This window comes from Poromitra crassiceps, assembly GCF_964638095.1.
Source record: "Poromitra crassiceps genome assembly, chromosome: 1".
Lineage (NCBI taxonomy): Eukaryota > Metazoa > Chordata > Actinopteri > Beryciformes > Melamphaidae > Poromitra > Poromitra crassiceps.
Window position 1 is genome coordinate 37,015,194 of NC_139623.1, and position 15,761 is coordinate 37,030,954.

The 15,761-nt window shown below is 45.6% G+C and overlaps 1 protein-coding gene across 1 annotated transcript in view; it reads left to right on the forward strand.

Annotated features, from left to right (window-relative positions):
- Positions 1 to 388: 388 nt before the first annotated feature.
- LOC310782664 (carboxypeptidase Q-like) overlaps positions 389 to 15,761 on the forward strand; it is a gene marked incomplete at both ends in the record, with an annotated part of 45,760 nt that continues 30,387 nt past the window's right edge. Inside the window, 5 exons of the mRNA XM_083643376.1 lie at positions 389 to 416; positions 721 to 936; positions 1,203 to 1,319; positions 2,839 to 3,046; positions 3,392 to 3,599. Coding sequence (XP_083499502.1) covers positions 389 to 416; positions 721 to 936; positions 1,203 to 1,319; positions 2,839 to 3,046; positions 3,392 to 3,599 — 777 coding nt within the window. The remainder of the gene's footprint in view (positions 417 to 720; positions 937 to 1,202; positions 1,320 to 2,838; positions 3,047 to 3,391; positions 3,600 to 15,761) is intronic.

The following is a 15,761-nucleotide window of genomic DNA, read 5'->3' on the forward strand; positions in this document are numbered from 1 at the left end:
TTAACTAGCTATAAAATAATAGAAGAGATAGACTAATTCAGTTAGACTGTAGTATTTTGGTTTTGTTTCATCTTGTCAATATGAATTTGTATGTTGTATCAATTCTGTGCTGCTTACAATTTGATTTCCCTATTAGGGTTTTAATAATAAAGCAGCTATCAATCAATCATCACATGTCTAACTGTACTGCTATTCTTCTATCTCCAGATGACCTGGGAGGGCAGAGTACCCATCCTCCTCTCCTCCCTCTCCCTCTTCATATGTCTCTCTGTCCTGTTGTCTGTCTGTGACTGTAACCCTCACTTCATTGCCTCTGTGGGGTCAACAGATCCAGCCAGGGTCCAATCCAATGATATCACACAGAATGGTACAGCAACCTCCTACAATCATGAATGTAGCCAAGGATGTAGACCCAAGTGTGTAAAGCAGGGATGGCATCATTCTTTTTTTTATTTAATCAATAAAGGAAGTTGATATTCTTCAAAATTGAAATATTGAGGGAAAGACAGTTGCATGGGAATCCAACAACTGAGAATAAAATGCTGGATCACTAAGCATGAATAACAGGCTCTGTTGAATGTGAATACATATGAACTTGGATTGAATTCACCCCAACCATCTCTCTCTATAAGGGTCCTGGGATGAAAAGTGTAAGAAACGGCAGAGATCCTTGATGAGAAAAAACGGAATTTCCTTTTTTGTGTTTCTGTGTAATCCCAGTCTCAGACGTGGTAGCGAAGGTTGCAGGCTACGCTGATGTGGCCAATCAGATCATTGACCTGGCCGTCTCCGGAGCTGCCCAGAACCGTTCTTACAGACGGCTAGCTGACTTCACCGACGCCATAGGGAACCGCGTCAGTGGCTCACACAACCTCGAGATGGCTATCGATTACATGTACACAGCTATGAAACAGGACGGGCTGGATGTGCATCTGGGTGAGTCTGTCTAACTGGATGTTGCCATCACATACATGTGCAACACTCTGTGTGTGTGTGTGTGTGTGTGTGTGTGTGTGTGTGTGTGTGTGTGTGTGTGTGTGTGTGTGTGTGTGTTTGTGTGTGTGTATGTGTGTGTTGGTTTTGGGGTAAGAGAGTGAGACTTTTCCACCTAGGTGTGATACGTGAGTGGTGAAGAGAAATATCAGACTTCAATTTGAAGGGATCTCTTCTAGCAGGGTCCACTCTCTCCTTTGTTTCTCCAGAGCCAGTCAAGATCCCCCACTGGGTGAGAGGAGAGGAGAGAGCAGAGATGGTCGCGCCAAGGGCCAAGGATCTGGCTATACTGGGACTGGGCAGCAGTGTGGGGACACCACCTGAAGGTAAAGATCATACTTATAATCTATTACACTCTATATAATATTAAAGCATAACAGCAAAATATACTGTGTGCTGATTAATGCTGTATGACTCTCACCCTAAATGTTTGTGGCCCAAATACAACTGTATACAGTACGGAGGAGGCCTTCTCAGAAGACTTTATTTTCACAATAAAAGGAGCTGTCCATCAGCACTGCACAATTATTACAATTAAAATTGCCAAAGTGGGCTTTGTCTGTCTGTTGTGGTCCCACATTGTGAGATTTGATGATTTACATGATTTATGATGAGTTTGGTCAGTACTGATGTCACTGATGATGTCACAATGTCTATGACATCATCAGTGATGTCACTCGAGCACCGGATGATGTCATCAGTGATGGTCACTCGACCAATTGTGATGTCACTGATGATGTCATAGACATTGTGACATCTATCATCATCATCATCAGTATATAAATGTGAGCTGGGTCTCTGTTTGTCTGTCCCACTGATGACAGAGAGGGAGAGAGAGAGAGAGAGAGGGGGAGAGAGACTGAGGAGAGGGAGAGGAGGAGAGAGAGAGAGGAGAGGGAGAGAGAGGGGGAGAGACTGAGGGAGAGAGAGGGAGGGGGAGAGAGACTGAGGGAGATAGAGAGGGAGACATTGTGCGCGCTCCAATGCTGCGAATGCGAGCTGTGAGGCCAGCTCGGCGAGCTGCAGGACAGGCGAGTCCACGGTGCGGGTGAGCCTAGGATTCGAGCGTGCGTAGCGCATGAGATGTCTAGTATATATAAAAGGGAGCTGGGGCTCTGTCTGTTTCTCTGTCTGTCCCACTGATGACATCATCAGTGATGTCATAAATTCACTCACACACACACAAAGTCCCAGTGATGATGTCATCAGTGATGTCATAAATTGTGACATCATCAGTATTGTCAGAGGCATTGTGACATCATCATTGATGCACACACACACACACACACACACACACACACACACACACACACACAAGAGATAGACAGGCACACACATGCACACACAAACACACACAAGAAACAGACACACACATCACTGATGTCATCAGTGATGATGTCATCAGTGGTGTCATCAGTGATGATGTCATCAGTGATGTCATCAGTCTGAGGCTCACGAGAGAGCCTGAGGAAGAGGGAGAGAGAGGAGACGGGGAGAGAGACTGAGGGAGAGAGAGGAGAGACTGAGGGAGAGAGAGAGGGAGACATTGCGCGCGCGCCAATAGGGCATGCAAGGCCACAAAGCAGTCGAGCTGCGGGCAGCTGCGAGCTGCGAGCTGTGAATGCGAGCTGCAGGATGGGCGAGCCCGCGCAGTGGGCGAGCCTAGGAATCGAGCACGCGAGATGCCTAGTCTATAAATCTGATTCAGGCTGAGCTAGCCCACAGGTTGGGAATGGCTGCTCTGTACAATATCAAATAGAAACATATGACATTAGAATGATGTTTTCCTTCTCCCTCCCCCCTCTCTTGCTCTCTCTCCCTACTTCTTGCTTCTCTGTTCTCTAGGTATCGAGGCTGAGGTGATGGTGGTTCGGTCTTTTGAGGAGTTGAAGCTTAGAGCCAACGAGGCTGCAGGGAAGATTGTGGTCTTTAACCAGCCGTTTATCAGCTACGGGGAGACAGTCTCTTACCGGGCCAACGGTGCCTCCGAGGCTGCTAAAGTAGGAGCTGTAGCCACACTCATCAGATCCATCACTCCATTCTCTATCAACAGGTATCTATCTATCTATCTATTTATCTATTTATCTATCCATCTATCTATCTATCTGTCTATCTGTCTGTCTGTCTGTCTGTCTGCCTGTCTATCTGTCTATCTGTCTATCTATCTATCTGTCTATCTATCTATCTACAGTATCTATCTGTCTGTCTGTCTGTTGTCTGTCTGTCATGATCCCAAAGTCAGCTAGTCTCAAATCTCTCTCCCTCTCTCTGTCTCTCTCTCTCCCTCTCTCTGTCTCTCTCTCTCTCCCTCTCTCTCTCTCTCCCTCTCTCTCTCTCTCTCTCTCTCTCTCTCTCTCTCTCTCTCTCTCTCCCTCTCTCTCTGTCTCTGCCTGTCTAGTCCCCACACAGGTTGGCAGGACTATCAAGATGGAGTGGAGCGTATTCCCACAGCCTGTATCACAGTGGAGGATGCGGAGCTGATGAGTCGCATGGTGCAGAGGGGACAGAGAGTCGTGGTCAAACTCACTATGGGAGCCAAGACTCTGCCAGACGCCGACTCCTTCAACACAGTGGCTGAGATAGCAGGCTGGGAGCACCCCGAGCAGGTAGCATGCCACTCTGTCTCATCACACCACAGCCCCTCTCTGTCCACCTACCTCACAAAACAACAATCACCAATCACACGCACTTAAGAACAGATGACTGGGAGGCAGAACTCAACAAGAGCTGGCCGGTTTCAATCTGTGCAAGGGATTTGGATTGCTTAGCTAGGCAACAGAACCATGTATATAGTCATATTTTTCCCACGGCACTGGCAGCAGGCTAGGGCATTTAGTGAAGGAGACGGGGCTAGGACATAGAGGCCGTATAGGGATAGGAAGTTCGTCAATGGTCAGGATAGAGACAGTCTGTCTCGTCATAGACGCTGGGGTAGCTGGCTGGGGGCGTGTCAGGGTGGGGTAAATCCCCCGTTCTATCCATTCAGCATAATTAGCATTTAGCTGCTAGCCCAGCCCAGGCAGACAGGATTGGGGACTTAACCCCCGCAGTAAACGCACATCTGAATAGACATGTACCTGCTCTAATCCCCAATCCTGTAGTGTAGAGCCGCAGCACCATCCTTTGGTGAGTCAGCCCATTGAGATATGTTTTTTTACCCTACTCGCGCGCCAGCTGTAGTAACATTTTGTGGGCGTTCCCACACAGACCGACTGTCTCTATTCAAGGGGTGGGTAGGGGGAGTGGCCAGAGGGATGTGGGTTGTGGGAGGGGGCGTGGTCAGGAAAGGTGTGGGGCTATAGGTAAGAGGGGCCGTAGCTAGGAATACGAAGGTCATAGAGAGTCAGGTTTCGATGGCTGGGTAAGGGGAGTGGCTAGAGGGATGTGGGTTGTGGGAGGGGGTGTGGTCAGGAAAGGGTTGGGGCTAAGTAAGAGGGGCTGTAGCTAGAGCCGTGTATATAGAAGAGTCGTGACATCTCCATTCACTCCAATGGACCAGTTTTTTATTCTCAGGAGTTCCAGGAAATAAGGTCCTGGATTAAGCAGCACTGTCAAGTTGCACCAAAATGGACAGTTTGTGTTGTACTTTTTTTTTAATTTTTTATCAAATTGTACATTATCAGCTTTATTTTAGCATTCAAAAGTAGCGCAAGACCCCTTCCTGGCTGTTCATTGGCCAATGAGTCACGCATTTTGGTGCTCCACTGACGCCACTCTCTCTCTAGAGGACACTAGCCATAGCTAGGAATAGGAAGGTCATAAGCCACTTTCACACATGCCTGGAATTCAGGAGTTATCTAGAGGGCATCCGGATGGCAGTGTATGTGCGAACACGTTTTGGTGAGCTATGCGCGCTCCCGCGCTCCTCCTCCTACCTGCAGGTAAGTGTACCCCCAGCCCTACTATCAGGGGCGGATTGTCCCCCCCCCCTCCCCCCCCCCCCCAGAGCTCCATGAAGTAGCCAGCTCAGTGAGTACATGAGGACAGAGACAGAAAGCCAGCGTGACAGATTATTATTATATAAATAGTCGATGTGAATGAACGAGCAAAAAAACATCATGCCGTCTCAGTTTTTCCAATGAAGCGCCTCAAACCTGCTCCGTGTGCGAAGCGCCTCAAACCTGCTCCGTGTGCGACTGTGCGTCAGCCAACATGTTGCTGGATTGAACGGCTCATGGCTCTGATCCGATTTCCTTTCTGCATAGCTTCGCACAGCACACACATTTAATGAGCATTTTTGGACGCGAGGGTCGTCCCGCTTCCCAGTATTGCACATCGCTAGGTAGGGTATCTGGATCTGGTTGCGTTCATGCCTTTGATTTAACGTTTACACAGCGTTTGTGAAGATTCAAGGGCAGAACCGCAAATTCCAAGTAGCGTCAAGTCAGGCAGTATAAAACGAAAACTTCCGGGTGTAACCTTCGCAATAATGGCAATTAAATAAAGTAAATGCACGTGTAATGTTTTTTTGTGTGTGTTTCGAAAGATACAGAACAGAGATAAACTGGAAGAATATCTGCTCCCTTCGAAAAGTCAATTTTAACCCGTAGTGACTGTGAGTCGACCATTGTGATTTTTTGTTACTAAGTAATACAACATTTATTTTATTTTGAAGGTAAAAACGTCTAGCTTCCTGTATTCTGTATAATTCTAGTAGGTTTGATGCATTTTAGGACTGAACATAGCAAAGACCTGTTTTCTTTGTAGTGCTTGCGACTCAAGGAAATCGATGCATCTGGGCGTGAGTTGTAGGGTTGTTTAATTAATTACTAACGTTATGCGCAAACGATTATATGCCGTGAACGTTAGGCAGTTATCGCCCATTATGTATTTTTAGTTTTCACAACTCCCCATTGTGTGGCCAAATGCCCAAATTCCCCCACCCCCACCCCGCCCCCTCTCTACTTTACAAACTCTGCGGAGGTGCTACTCATGTGAGAATGCAACATGCCTCATGTCTGAAAGGGTACACTTCACGTATCATCCGGGGCAGTCTCAGTGGGAAGCAACCCTCACCTGATCCGGAGTTCATGTGTGAAAGTGGCTATAGACAGTCAGGTTTTGATGGGTGTGTATAGGGGGAGTGGGTAGGTGTATGTGGGTGGTGGAAGAGGGCATGGTCAGGAAAGGGGGTGGGGCTAGGGAAAAGGAGCTGTAGCAAGGGATAGGCAGGTCGTAGAGAGTCGGGGTTCGAGGGGTGGGTAGGGGGAGTGGCTGGGGAGTGTGGATGGGTTTAGGGTAGGGGTAGGACCATTTTCCATGTTGAAAACAATTAGCCGTGTTGTGGTATCCCCAAAACATTCCCTAAAGTGCATAATGCTGACTGGCCACACTTCTGCGGCGTGGGCTTCAAAGTATTTGCACTTGTTTCTTTTCCTTTTATTTCCAGTGTCCCTCCACCTCCTTTGACCTCCTTGACTCATTTTCTCTCTTCCTAGTCTCTCTCTCTCTCTCTCTTCCAGAGTGTCCCTCCACCTCTGACTCATTTTCTCTCTTCCTAGTCTCTCTCTCTCTCTTCCAGTGTCCCTCCACCTCTGACTCATTTTCTCTCTTCCTAGTCTCTCTCTCTCTCTTCCAGTGTCCCTCCACCTCTGACTCATTTTCTCTCTTTCTAGTCTCCCTCTCTCTCTCTTCCACAGTGTCCCTCCACCTCTGACTCATTTTCTCTCTTCCTAGTCTCTCTCTCTCTCTCTCTCTCTCTCTCTTCCACAGTGTCCCTCCACCTCTGACTCATTTTCTCTCTTCCTAGTCTCTCTCTCTCTCTCTCTGTTTTTTCCACAGTGTCCCTCCACCTCTGACTCATTTTCTCTCTTCCTAGTCTCTCTCTCTCTCTCTCTCTCTTCCACAGTGTCCCTCCACCCCTGACTCATTTTCTCTCTTCCTAGTCTCTCTCTCTCTCTCTTCCACAGTGTCCCTCCACTTCTGACTCATTTTCTCTCTTCCTAGTCTCGCTCTCTCTCTTCCACAGTGTCCCTCCACCTCTGACTCATTTTCTCTCTTCCTAGTCTCTCTCTCTCTCTCTCTCTTCCACAGTGTCCCTCCACCTCTGACTAATTTTCTCTCCTTCTAGTCTCTCTCTCTCTCTCTCTTCCACAGTGTCCCCCCACCTCTGACTCATTTTCTCTCTTCCTAGTCTCTCTCTCTCTCTCTCTTCCACAGTGTCCCTCCACCTCTGACTCATTTTCTCTCTTCCTAGTCTCTCTCTCTCTCTTCCACAGTGTCCCTCCACCTCTGACTCATTTTCTCTCTTCCTAGTCTCTCTCTCTCTCTGTTTTTTCCACAGTGTCCCTCCACCCCTGACTCATTTTCTCTCTTCCTAGTCTCTCTCTCTCTCTCTCTTCCACAGTGTCCCTCCACCTCTGACTCATTTTCTCTCTTTCTAGTCTCTCTCTCTCTCTCTTCCACAGTGTCCCTCCACCTCTGACTCATTTTCTCTCTTCCTAGTCTCGCTCTCTCTCTTCCACAGTGTCCCTCCACCTCTGACTCATTTTCTCTCTTCCTAGTCTCTCTCTCTCTCTCTCTCTCTCTTCCACAGTGTCCCTCCACCTCTGACTAATTTTCTCTCTTTCTAGTCTCTCTCTCTCTCTCTCTTCCACAGTGTCCCCCCACCTCTGACTCATTTTCTCTCTTCCTAGTCTCTCTCTCTCTCTCTCTTCCACAGTGTCCCGCCACCTCTGACTCATTTTCTCTCTTCCTAGTCTCTCTCTCTCTCTCTTCCACAGTGTCCCTCCACCTCTGACTCATTTTCTCTCTTCCTAGTCTCTCTCTCTCTCTGTTTTTTCCACAGTGTCCCTCCACCTCTGACTAATTTTCTCTCTTTCTAGTCTCTCTCTCTCTCTCTTCCACAGTGTCCCTCCACCTCTGACTCATTTTCTCTCTTCCTAGTCTCTCTCTCTCTCTCTTCCACAGTGTCCCTCCACCTCTGACTCATTTTCTCTCTTTCTAGTCTCTCTCTCTCTCTCTCTTCCACAGTGTCCCTCCACCTCTGACTCATTTTCTCTCTTCCTATAGTCTCTCTCTCTCTCTCTCTTCCACAGTGTCCCTCCACCTCTGACTCATTTTCTCTCTTTCTAGTCTCTCTCTCTCTCTCTTCCACAGTGTCCCTCCACCTCTGACTCATTTTCTCTCTTTCTAGTCTCTCTCTCTCTCTTCCAGTGTCCCTCCACCTCTGACTCATTGTCTCTCTTCCTAGTCTCTCTCTCTCTCTCTTCCACAGTGTCCCTCCACCTCTGACTCATTTTCTCTCTTTCTAGTCTCTCTTTCTCTCTCTCTTCCACAGTGTCCCTCCACCTCTGACTCATTTTCTCTCTTTCTAGTCTCTCTCTCTCTTCCCAGTGTCCCTCCACCTCTGACTCATTTTCTCTCTTTCTAGTCTCTCTCTCTCTCTCTCTTCCCAGTGTCCCTCCACCTCTGACTCATTTTCTCTCTTCCCAGTGTCCCTCCACCTCTGAGTCCTTTTCTCTCTTTCTCTCTCTCTTCCCCAGTGCAGCTGCAGCAGTTTGGTAGGAGAAGGAAAAAGTGGCGTAACTTTGCTGACTCCACACATTCCCACAGCTGTTTAGTCTACCTTTACTGTGTGTGTGTGTGTGTGTGTGTGTGTGCGCGCGTGTGTGTGATCTGATCTTTCCAGAGAAACACTAAAGCTCTACTCAGCAGGAAATAGTGACTATATAGTGAAATACTAAACATCGTTACAATATTTTCAATGGTTTCTATGGAAAGGCAGCTCTATGGAAGTCTACTTTTCACATGTTGGCTAGACAAAATCCTCCATATTATCACAAACCTGAACAGAATGCATCTTTTCACAAATCATGCATTTTTAATTTCTAAAATTCTCATATTTCAATGACGGTGAAATATTTGACTGTGAATTATTTCACATTCACAGTCAGTATACTGTGCTGTTGTATATACTTTAGATTGTTTTTCATTTTCATATATGACTAGGTGGCTGCTACATTAATTAGTTAATGTCACTGTGGCACTTTCCGGTCTTTTTGATATTAATATATTAATATATTAATTTCAACGAACGCCAGCTAGTGCTGTGGAATTAATAACTTTACACATGTCTAACATGTCAAATTTCATATGACTACATGGTCATTTAAATGTCCAAATACTTTAGGAAAGTTACTTTGATGAGAGAACGCCGTAGGACGCACTTTGGCGACGTTCGACAATCGATTGCTAATGCTTTAGCATGACACCCAGGTGACCCAGAAAAGAGAAGAAAATGTGACTTTGACATGAGAGTGGTTGTAAAGTTGACATGGTCATAACAGCAGCTAACCATAGCTGTCCAACTTGGGAGAATAGCAGAAAAAGTGAGTGACTCATGACACAGTTCGGCTAAGTTATTTAAAAAAAATGACTTCAAGGAACAACAGTCACACAAAAAAAGTTCTTTCTACAGCCAGTATCTGCATGGTCTGGGACAGCTGCAGCGTACAGGAATAAGGGAGAGGCTTCTGGTTGGATCTGACAGAAATCTATTTAAGTTTTCTATTGACATAACCTTGAGATGTCACCTGTGTGTCATGCACTTAAGGCCTGTATGAGACTTGAACAGTGTGATCGATGAGTCGTGTGGGTGTGCAGCGCAAGCTGCCTCAGGCACATAGGTGTGGGTCCACTTCGACTGAAGTGTATCTGTGTATGTGCGTGTGTGTGCGCGCGCGCGTGCGTGTGTGTGTGTGTGTGAGAGAGAGAGAGTGACACAGAGTGTTGTTGTATGCAAATCAATTGGCTTTATCTTCTGGTTTCCTGGCTGCGGGAGTCATTCAGCCATGTGCCAAAGTGGAGAATATTGATTATTAGATGACAGTGGATTCTGGTTGCACTAGGAATCTAAATAGCTAAATGTATGTAACCCTTCTTCCCCTTGCAGTTCTCTACAAGCCACTGTTGTAAATAGGAGTGTTGATTCAGCCATCCAAAATGTCACATCCTAGTGGTCGAACCCAAGATGGCCAAAGACAAGATTACTGACATTTATTGCTAAGTGGATCCACAAGCTAGTTCTGCCTCATTCACTTTGCGTACAATATACCACAAATGTTCCCAAGGCTTGTAGTGGCCTCCCTTCTTTACAGTGCATAGTCTCTTGTGGAACTAGCCCCAAAAACATCAGTCAGTCAGGAGGAACAACCCTGATGTAAGCGGTTGCTATTCTGATCTGGGAAATAACGCGGTCCGTCATTATAGAAGAAGAAGGAAATGAAACACATGACATGGTGACATCATCTCTTTGGAGTGTGTGCACCGGCAGCAGTGGAAATTTTGCCGTCTGTGTGTCAGCATGAGCATGCACACAGAATGATAAACAGTTGAGGTTGACTAGTGAGTCATTTCCACATTTAGCCTTTCAGAACCACTCAGTGTCATATCTGAGGCTGATGGATTGGTTGAGATGTTTTGCAATCACTAAATTTATTATATATTATTATATATTATGATTATAGATTGTCCACCTCAGTATTTTCTAAGTAGAAATGTCAGTTATTCCATAAATATTTGATATCTTGTCTCGTCTTTTATCAGGTCAGGGATGCACAGTTATGCCTCAGATGATAATCTTTTTATAATAAAAAATAAATAAAATCTGTAACACTTTATAATAACGTTCAGTCGTAAGTCATTTATAAGCCTTTAGTAAATGATGAACTAACCATTTACAAAACATGAATATACATTTGTAGATGATTAATATATGTTATGTTAACATATCCCACATGCATTGTAAGTCATCTTTAAACTTTTAGTAAATGAAGTGTTCCTCACCTGTTGTAAATTATGTGTAAATAATTTACAATTCATTTACAAGGCTTTCTGCATCCCCTAATCTAAAGTGTAAACCATTCATGACACATAAATGTGTTACATACAAGGGGATAGCTCTGTTTGTCAAAATTGAAATTGAAGTGTCCTCTTTGCCTGCAGGGGGCGATCCATTACTTTGTGGACTTCTGTTTTGAAAACTCAAGTATGGCCTCAGCAAACACTTTCCTAATGTGCTTATGGTCTCAATCGCTAGTTTCAGACTATGTTGATTGACAGGTCACTTGTCCACTGATCTCACAGCTCGCCGATCACGGACCAATAGCAGGCCGTGCTCTGTGGGAAACCCCTGGACTTGTGTCAAGATCCAAGACGGCAATGGCCAAAATGCCATAATGCCATACGTGAGGCATCAAAAAACAGAAGTCCACAGACCAGACCAATGGGTGGCCCCCCGCAGGCCAAAGAATGCAGGTTTAAGTGCACTTCCACATTGGCTTCAATTTTGACAGAGCTACCCCCTTGTATGTAACACATTTATGTGTGATGAATGGTTTACACTTTAGATTAGGGGATGCAGAAAACCTTGTAAATTAATTGTAAATGATTTACACATCATTTATAACAGGTGAGGAACACTTCATTTACTAAAGGTTTTTCAATAATGAGAGACTAGTAGAAAGTATAACAAGCTTTAATGATACAACAAATTAATTTTGGCGTATGACTCCATGATATGATGACGCTCTCCTGAGATGATGAGAGGGCGTCGTCAGTGAAGAATAGGATAGGAAATCCCCCATAGGGAATTCTTCAATCAGGAGTCATGGCGATGGTGGTGGTCAGGGGAGGAGGTGGGGCGAAAACAACTGCTTCAGCGATGATAATCAGCAACTGAGAATGACACATGGCACATACACAGCACACACAACAGAGTAAACATGGACCCTGATATACTACGCTGATTAGGTGATTGGGATCAGCTGGACAGGAATACCTTGGGCTGATTGGTTATTGCCATGTGTGGTAAACTGTGAATGGGTGAGGAGACAGCATCAGAGAAAGGGGCCGAGCCTAACAATGAATGGGTTATACAACCTCAAAGAAAGGGGGCGTGCACTGTGAAATGACGAGACTGGGCGTTGGCTGTTAAGTAGTCTTCATTATTGAAAATAGTCCAAGACATCATATAGATGACTTACAACGCATTTGTGCATTTGTGATGTGTCTGTATAGCAGACACATTGTGAACATTATGGGCCCTATTCTCCCACAGGCCTTCGGCGCAAAAACTGGCCTTAAACACAAAAAAACATGCCTTGCGCCTGCCTCGGGAAGATAGCAACATGGCTTTAGGCCACCAAATGCGCTTTACGCGAAATAGGCGTGGCGCAGTCCCAGAATGGGCAAGAGTGGGCGTTTCGGCCTTAAATACCGGCCTAATGATATCTTCCCTCCTGGCGTTAATTTAGCGATTTGCGCTTTTGAAAACCAGGCCTATTCAGTGCGCCGCGCTCCTCTGCCTCTCCTCTGTCCTCCATCTCTGTGTCACTCCCTCTGTCTTGCTCATCAGTGTGACAGGCACAATACGACTGCTTGAAAAGTTTGCCGGTTCTCTCTCTCTCGGACTCCCTCGCTCAGACAGACACAACACAAGTCCGATAGAAAAAAGAAATCTCCCAGCATGCATTGGGCTAATACATTTTGATAATAACATTTCAATATTGGACTAAATAAAATCGCGAAATCCAAACACAACCCTATGTGTATTATTAATTAACACATTCACTGCCAACAGTTTTTTTTTTACTGTAGGTAGCTTCTGCCAAGGTTTTTTTTGAGGATTCTGGCTCATCTTTCAAGAGCCGAGGATTATTTTCTGCTAGGATTTTGTGAACACAAAATATCTCAAAAGAACTAATAGAATGTGTGCTTTCTCTGTCTAAAAGAGTTAGTTTGTAGAGTTAGTAGTTATGTAGGCATTAGCAGTTGAATACAGCATGGTTTCAGCGTCTGAAATTGAAAGCTGAGAAAAATGCCTTTTTGTGAAATTCGATAGAACAGTCACTTTAACCATTTATTTTTGGAATCAAAGACATCAGACATCTAAACAATAGTTCTGAACAGTATTTTCCTCCATAACAGCACCCGCACCCCCCTCTCCTTCAAACTCCTCCCTCCGTGGGCGTTCTCCTCCTCCCTCCTTGGCTCTGCAGCGGGTGTGTCACGAGCGAGTTTCTGCTGCCTGTCTGCTGCCTGGCGGCCCCTCGTCGGGCGAGCCTGGATGGGGCTCGCTCGTTTCTTGGGGTTTCGGTTGAGAGCTTTGATGAAGCTTTTGCGATTCTGGGCTTTATGCTGCGTGTTTCAAAGTGTGTTGCACCCAATCTATTTTTGGAACCCCCCACCGTTGTGCGCCACCGTTGTGCGCCAGCGCGAAAGCGTTTTCGCCAAACCATTCTACAGTATGAGAATGGTTTCCTCACGCTTTTCCCTGCAGTTTTGGCTCGCTATCTCTAGTCTGGAGAGCACTGTCGCCACTTAGTGGGTCGGTGGAATGGGTTGTACACGTTCGGTGGCTCCCATATTTTTATAGGAGCCGTAGGGGGCTTTGATCCACGTCCCACTGTCAAATTTTTTTTTTTTTTTTTTTGACGAGTTGACTCGTCATTGGCAGTCAACCGTTGGTTTCTGCTTGACGAGTTGACTCGTCCACGGCAGTGAACGTGTTAATACACAGGACAAGATGTTATTATCCCTTGTGCCAAAATCCGAGGAAAAACACATTTAGAAGCCCAATCCAGAATAAAACAAGCTAACAGGCTAACAAACTAATAAACAAGACACAAATCACCAGTTACCTACGCTAGCCAACAGCAGTATGAAGCATGTCATTGGAGTTTTCAAGTGGGCACCTTCCTTCACCGATGTTTCGTTAAGTTAGGCCCACGACACCTCAAGAAGGCTTAACGGTGTAATCCAGCATCCTGGAAACACCCCCCTCCATGCTACCACCGCACAACTGCATATTACCTCACTATCTAAGCCTAGCTATCCAGGTCGGTTCGGTATGACATTCCTAACTACACCACCACTGTCAATGATTCAGCCCTGTTTATGCGGACCGTCAATCATGACCAACAACAAACAATCAATCTTACCTTAGCGAGCTCCCCAGCTAGCATGTTTCCTCCTTAGCCACAGCCATTCACTTGCTCGTTCTGCTGCCTGAGACATGTTGCTAACCGCAAGTTTCAGGCTCCGTCCCCCAATGCCCAACTCAGTTAGTAGGGCAATAACGGACTTTGCCACAAAACCACGGCAGCCCACCTCTACAGGCCGCACTCGAGACCTCCAACCTCGCTGCTCTGCCTCTGCTGCCATTTCAGCATACCTCTTTCTTGCGCTCATAAGCCTCCTCAACTCGATCTTCCCACGGGACTGTGAGTTCGATAAAATAAACTATCTTCTCTACCTCAGACCACAGTAACAAGTCCGGACGTAGCCGGGTGCTAACTATATATGCTGGGATGACTAGCTGTTCATTCAACTCAACCCTCATTTAAAACATATATGTCATCCTGGGCCTATATATATCCCTCGTAGATTTAACGTGATTTAGATAAGTGACAGCGTAACGCGGTTCTACTGTCATGTGCTATACTGTGATGTCTGCTCCAATAAATTGGCCCTACTTCACATTAGTTAGTTTTACAATAAAAACACATTTCTGCAATGACTTTACATAATGTAGGCTATATTTATGTGCATCATCCTACCTGTGCAGCAGGGGAGAGAAAACTATATAATTCTGGACAAACTTTCACCAATCTAATCTCATCATAGGGATATGCTATTTTTTTCTAGCCGATGCGTTTAGAACATTCTTTTCACTTTGATCTTGCTATAGTGTAGCGTATTTACATGCTTGCAGTATTTAAACTGCAGTTAGATTGGTTTGAGAAGCATAATAATATGGAATAATAGCCTATATATAGAGACAGACAGAGGGGGATGAAAGGGAGGGGGGGAGCAGAGCGCTTGGGGATGAAAGGGAGGGGGGGAGCAGAGCGCTTGGCTTTGACCGGACTGGATCGATCTGTGGAATTGGAGCTTAAAAGGGAAGCTGGGGACTGGTTTACTGCACTTCTCCAATGAGCAGACCGTGCATAATTTTACGCTTAAAAGGCGTGGTTGTAATGCTTAAGGCTGCGTGTAGCGCCGATACCAAAATATCGAGTTCGCTGGTCCACGCCCACTACTCTGGGCTGCGTCTGCCGTTGGGCGCAGTTCATAGGCCGATGCAACGATAGAGCCCTATGTACGTATGGTCTAATTTACCACAGGGAGTGAACAGGTACTACTGTAGACAACATGTAGAAATGTTTTCTTGGGAGAGTCCAAAGGCCATTAAAAGCAAAAGCAGTTACACATTTAAAGAAATACTAATGAAGTTCTTGTATGTGGTGTCTATCCACCTTATTTTTGAATGCCCCACTGTAAAATAATTGTGGGTGCAAGGTCCGGTATAGAACGTGACTGATTGTTGCAGGTGGCGCATTTCCTCGTTAAAACTCCAACACTGGAAAAAGAAAGTTGGTTCTCACAACAAATAACACTTGTTTGATGACTTATTTGAGGGAATGTAATAATTTTATCTATTACATCCGCTATTTCTGTTGCTCAGGATATTTATCGACAAGATTTTTGCCAAACTGGACGTGATTTGCTCTGTTCGCCTACAGCTGTCGTTTACAGACGGGCTACAGTATGTTGTGTCCATGTCAGCAATGTAATGGGGGGAGGGGGATGGGAGGATTACAACGGAAGAAGCACCCATATTTCACGTAAGGCATCATGGCAGCTAGAAATAAGCTTGATAAAACGGAAAACTTGCGTTGAACAAGGATTCCATTTATGGTACTGTTTGAGGTGTGCTTCTACTAAATATAGACGATAGAGGTCACATAATTTGCATGGTAAGAGAA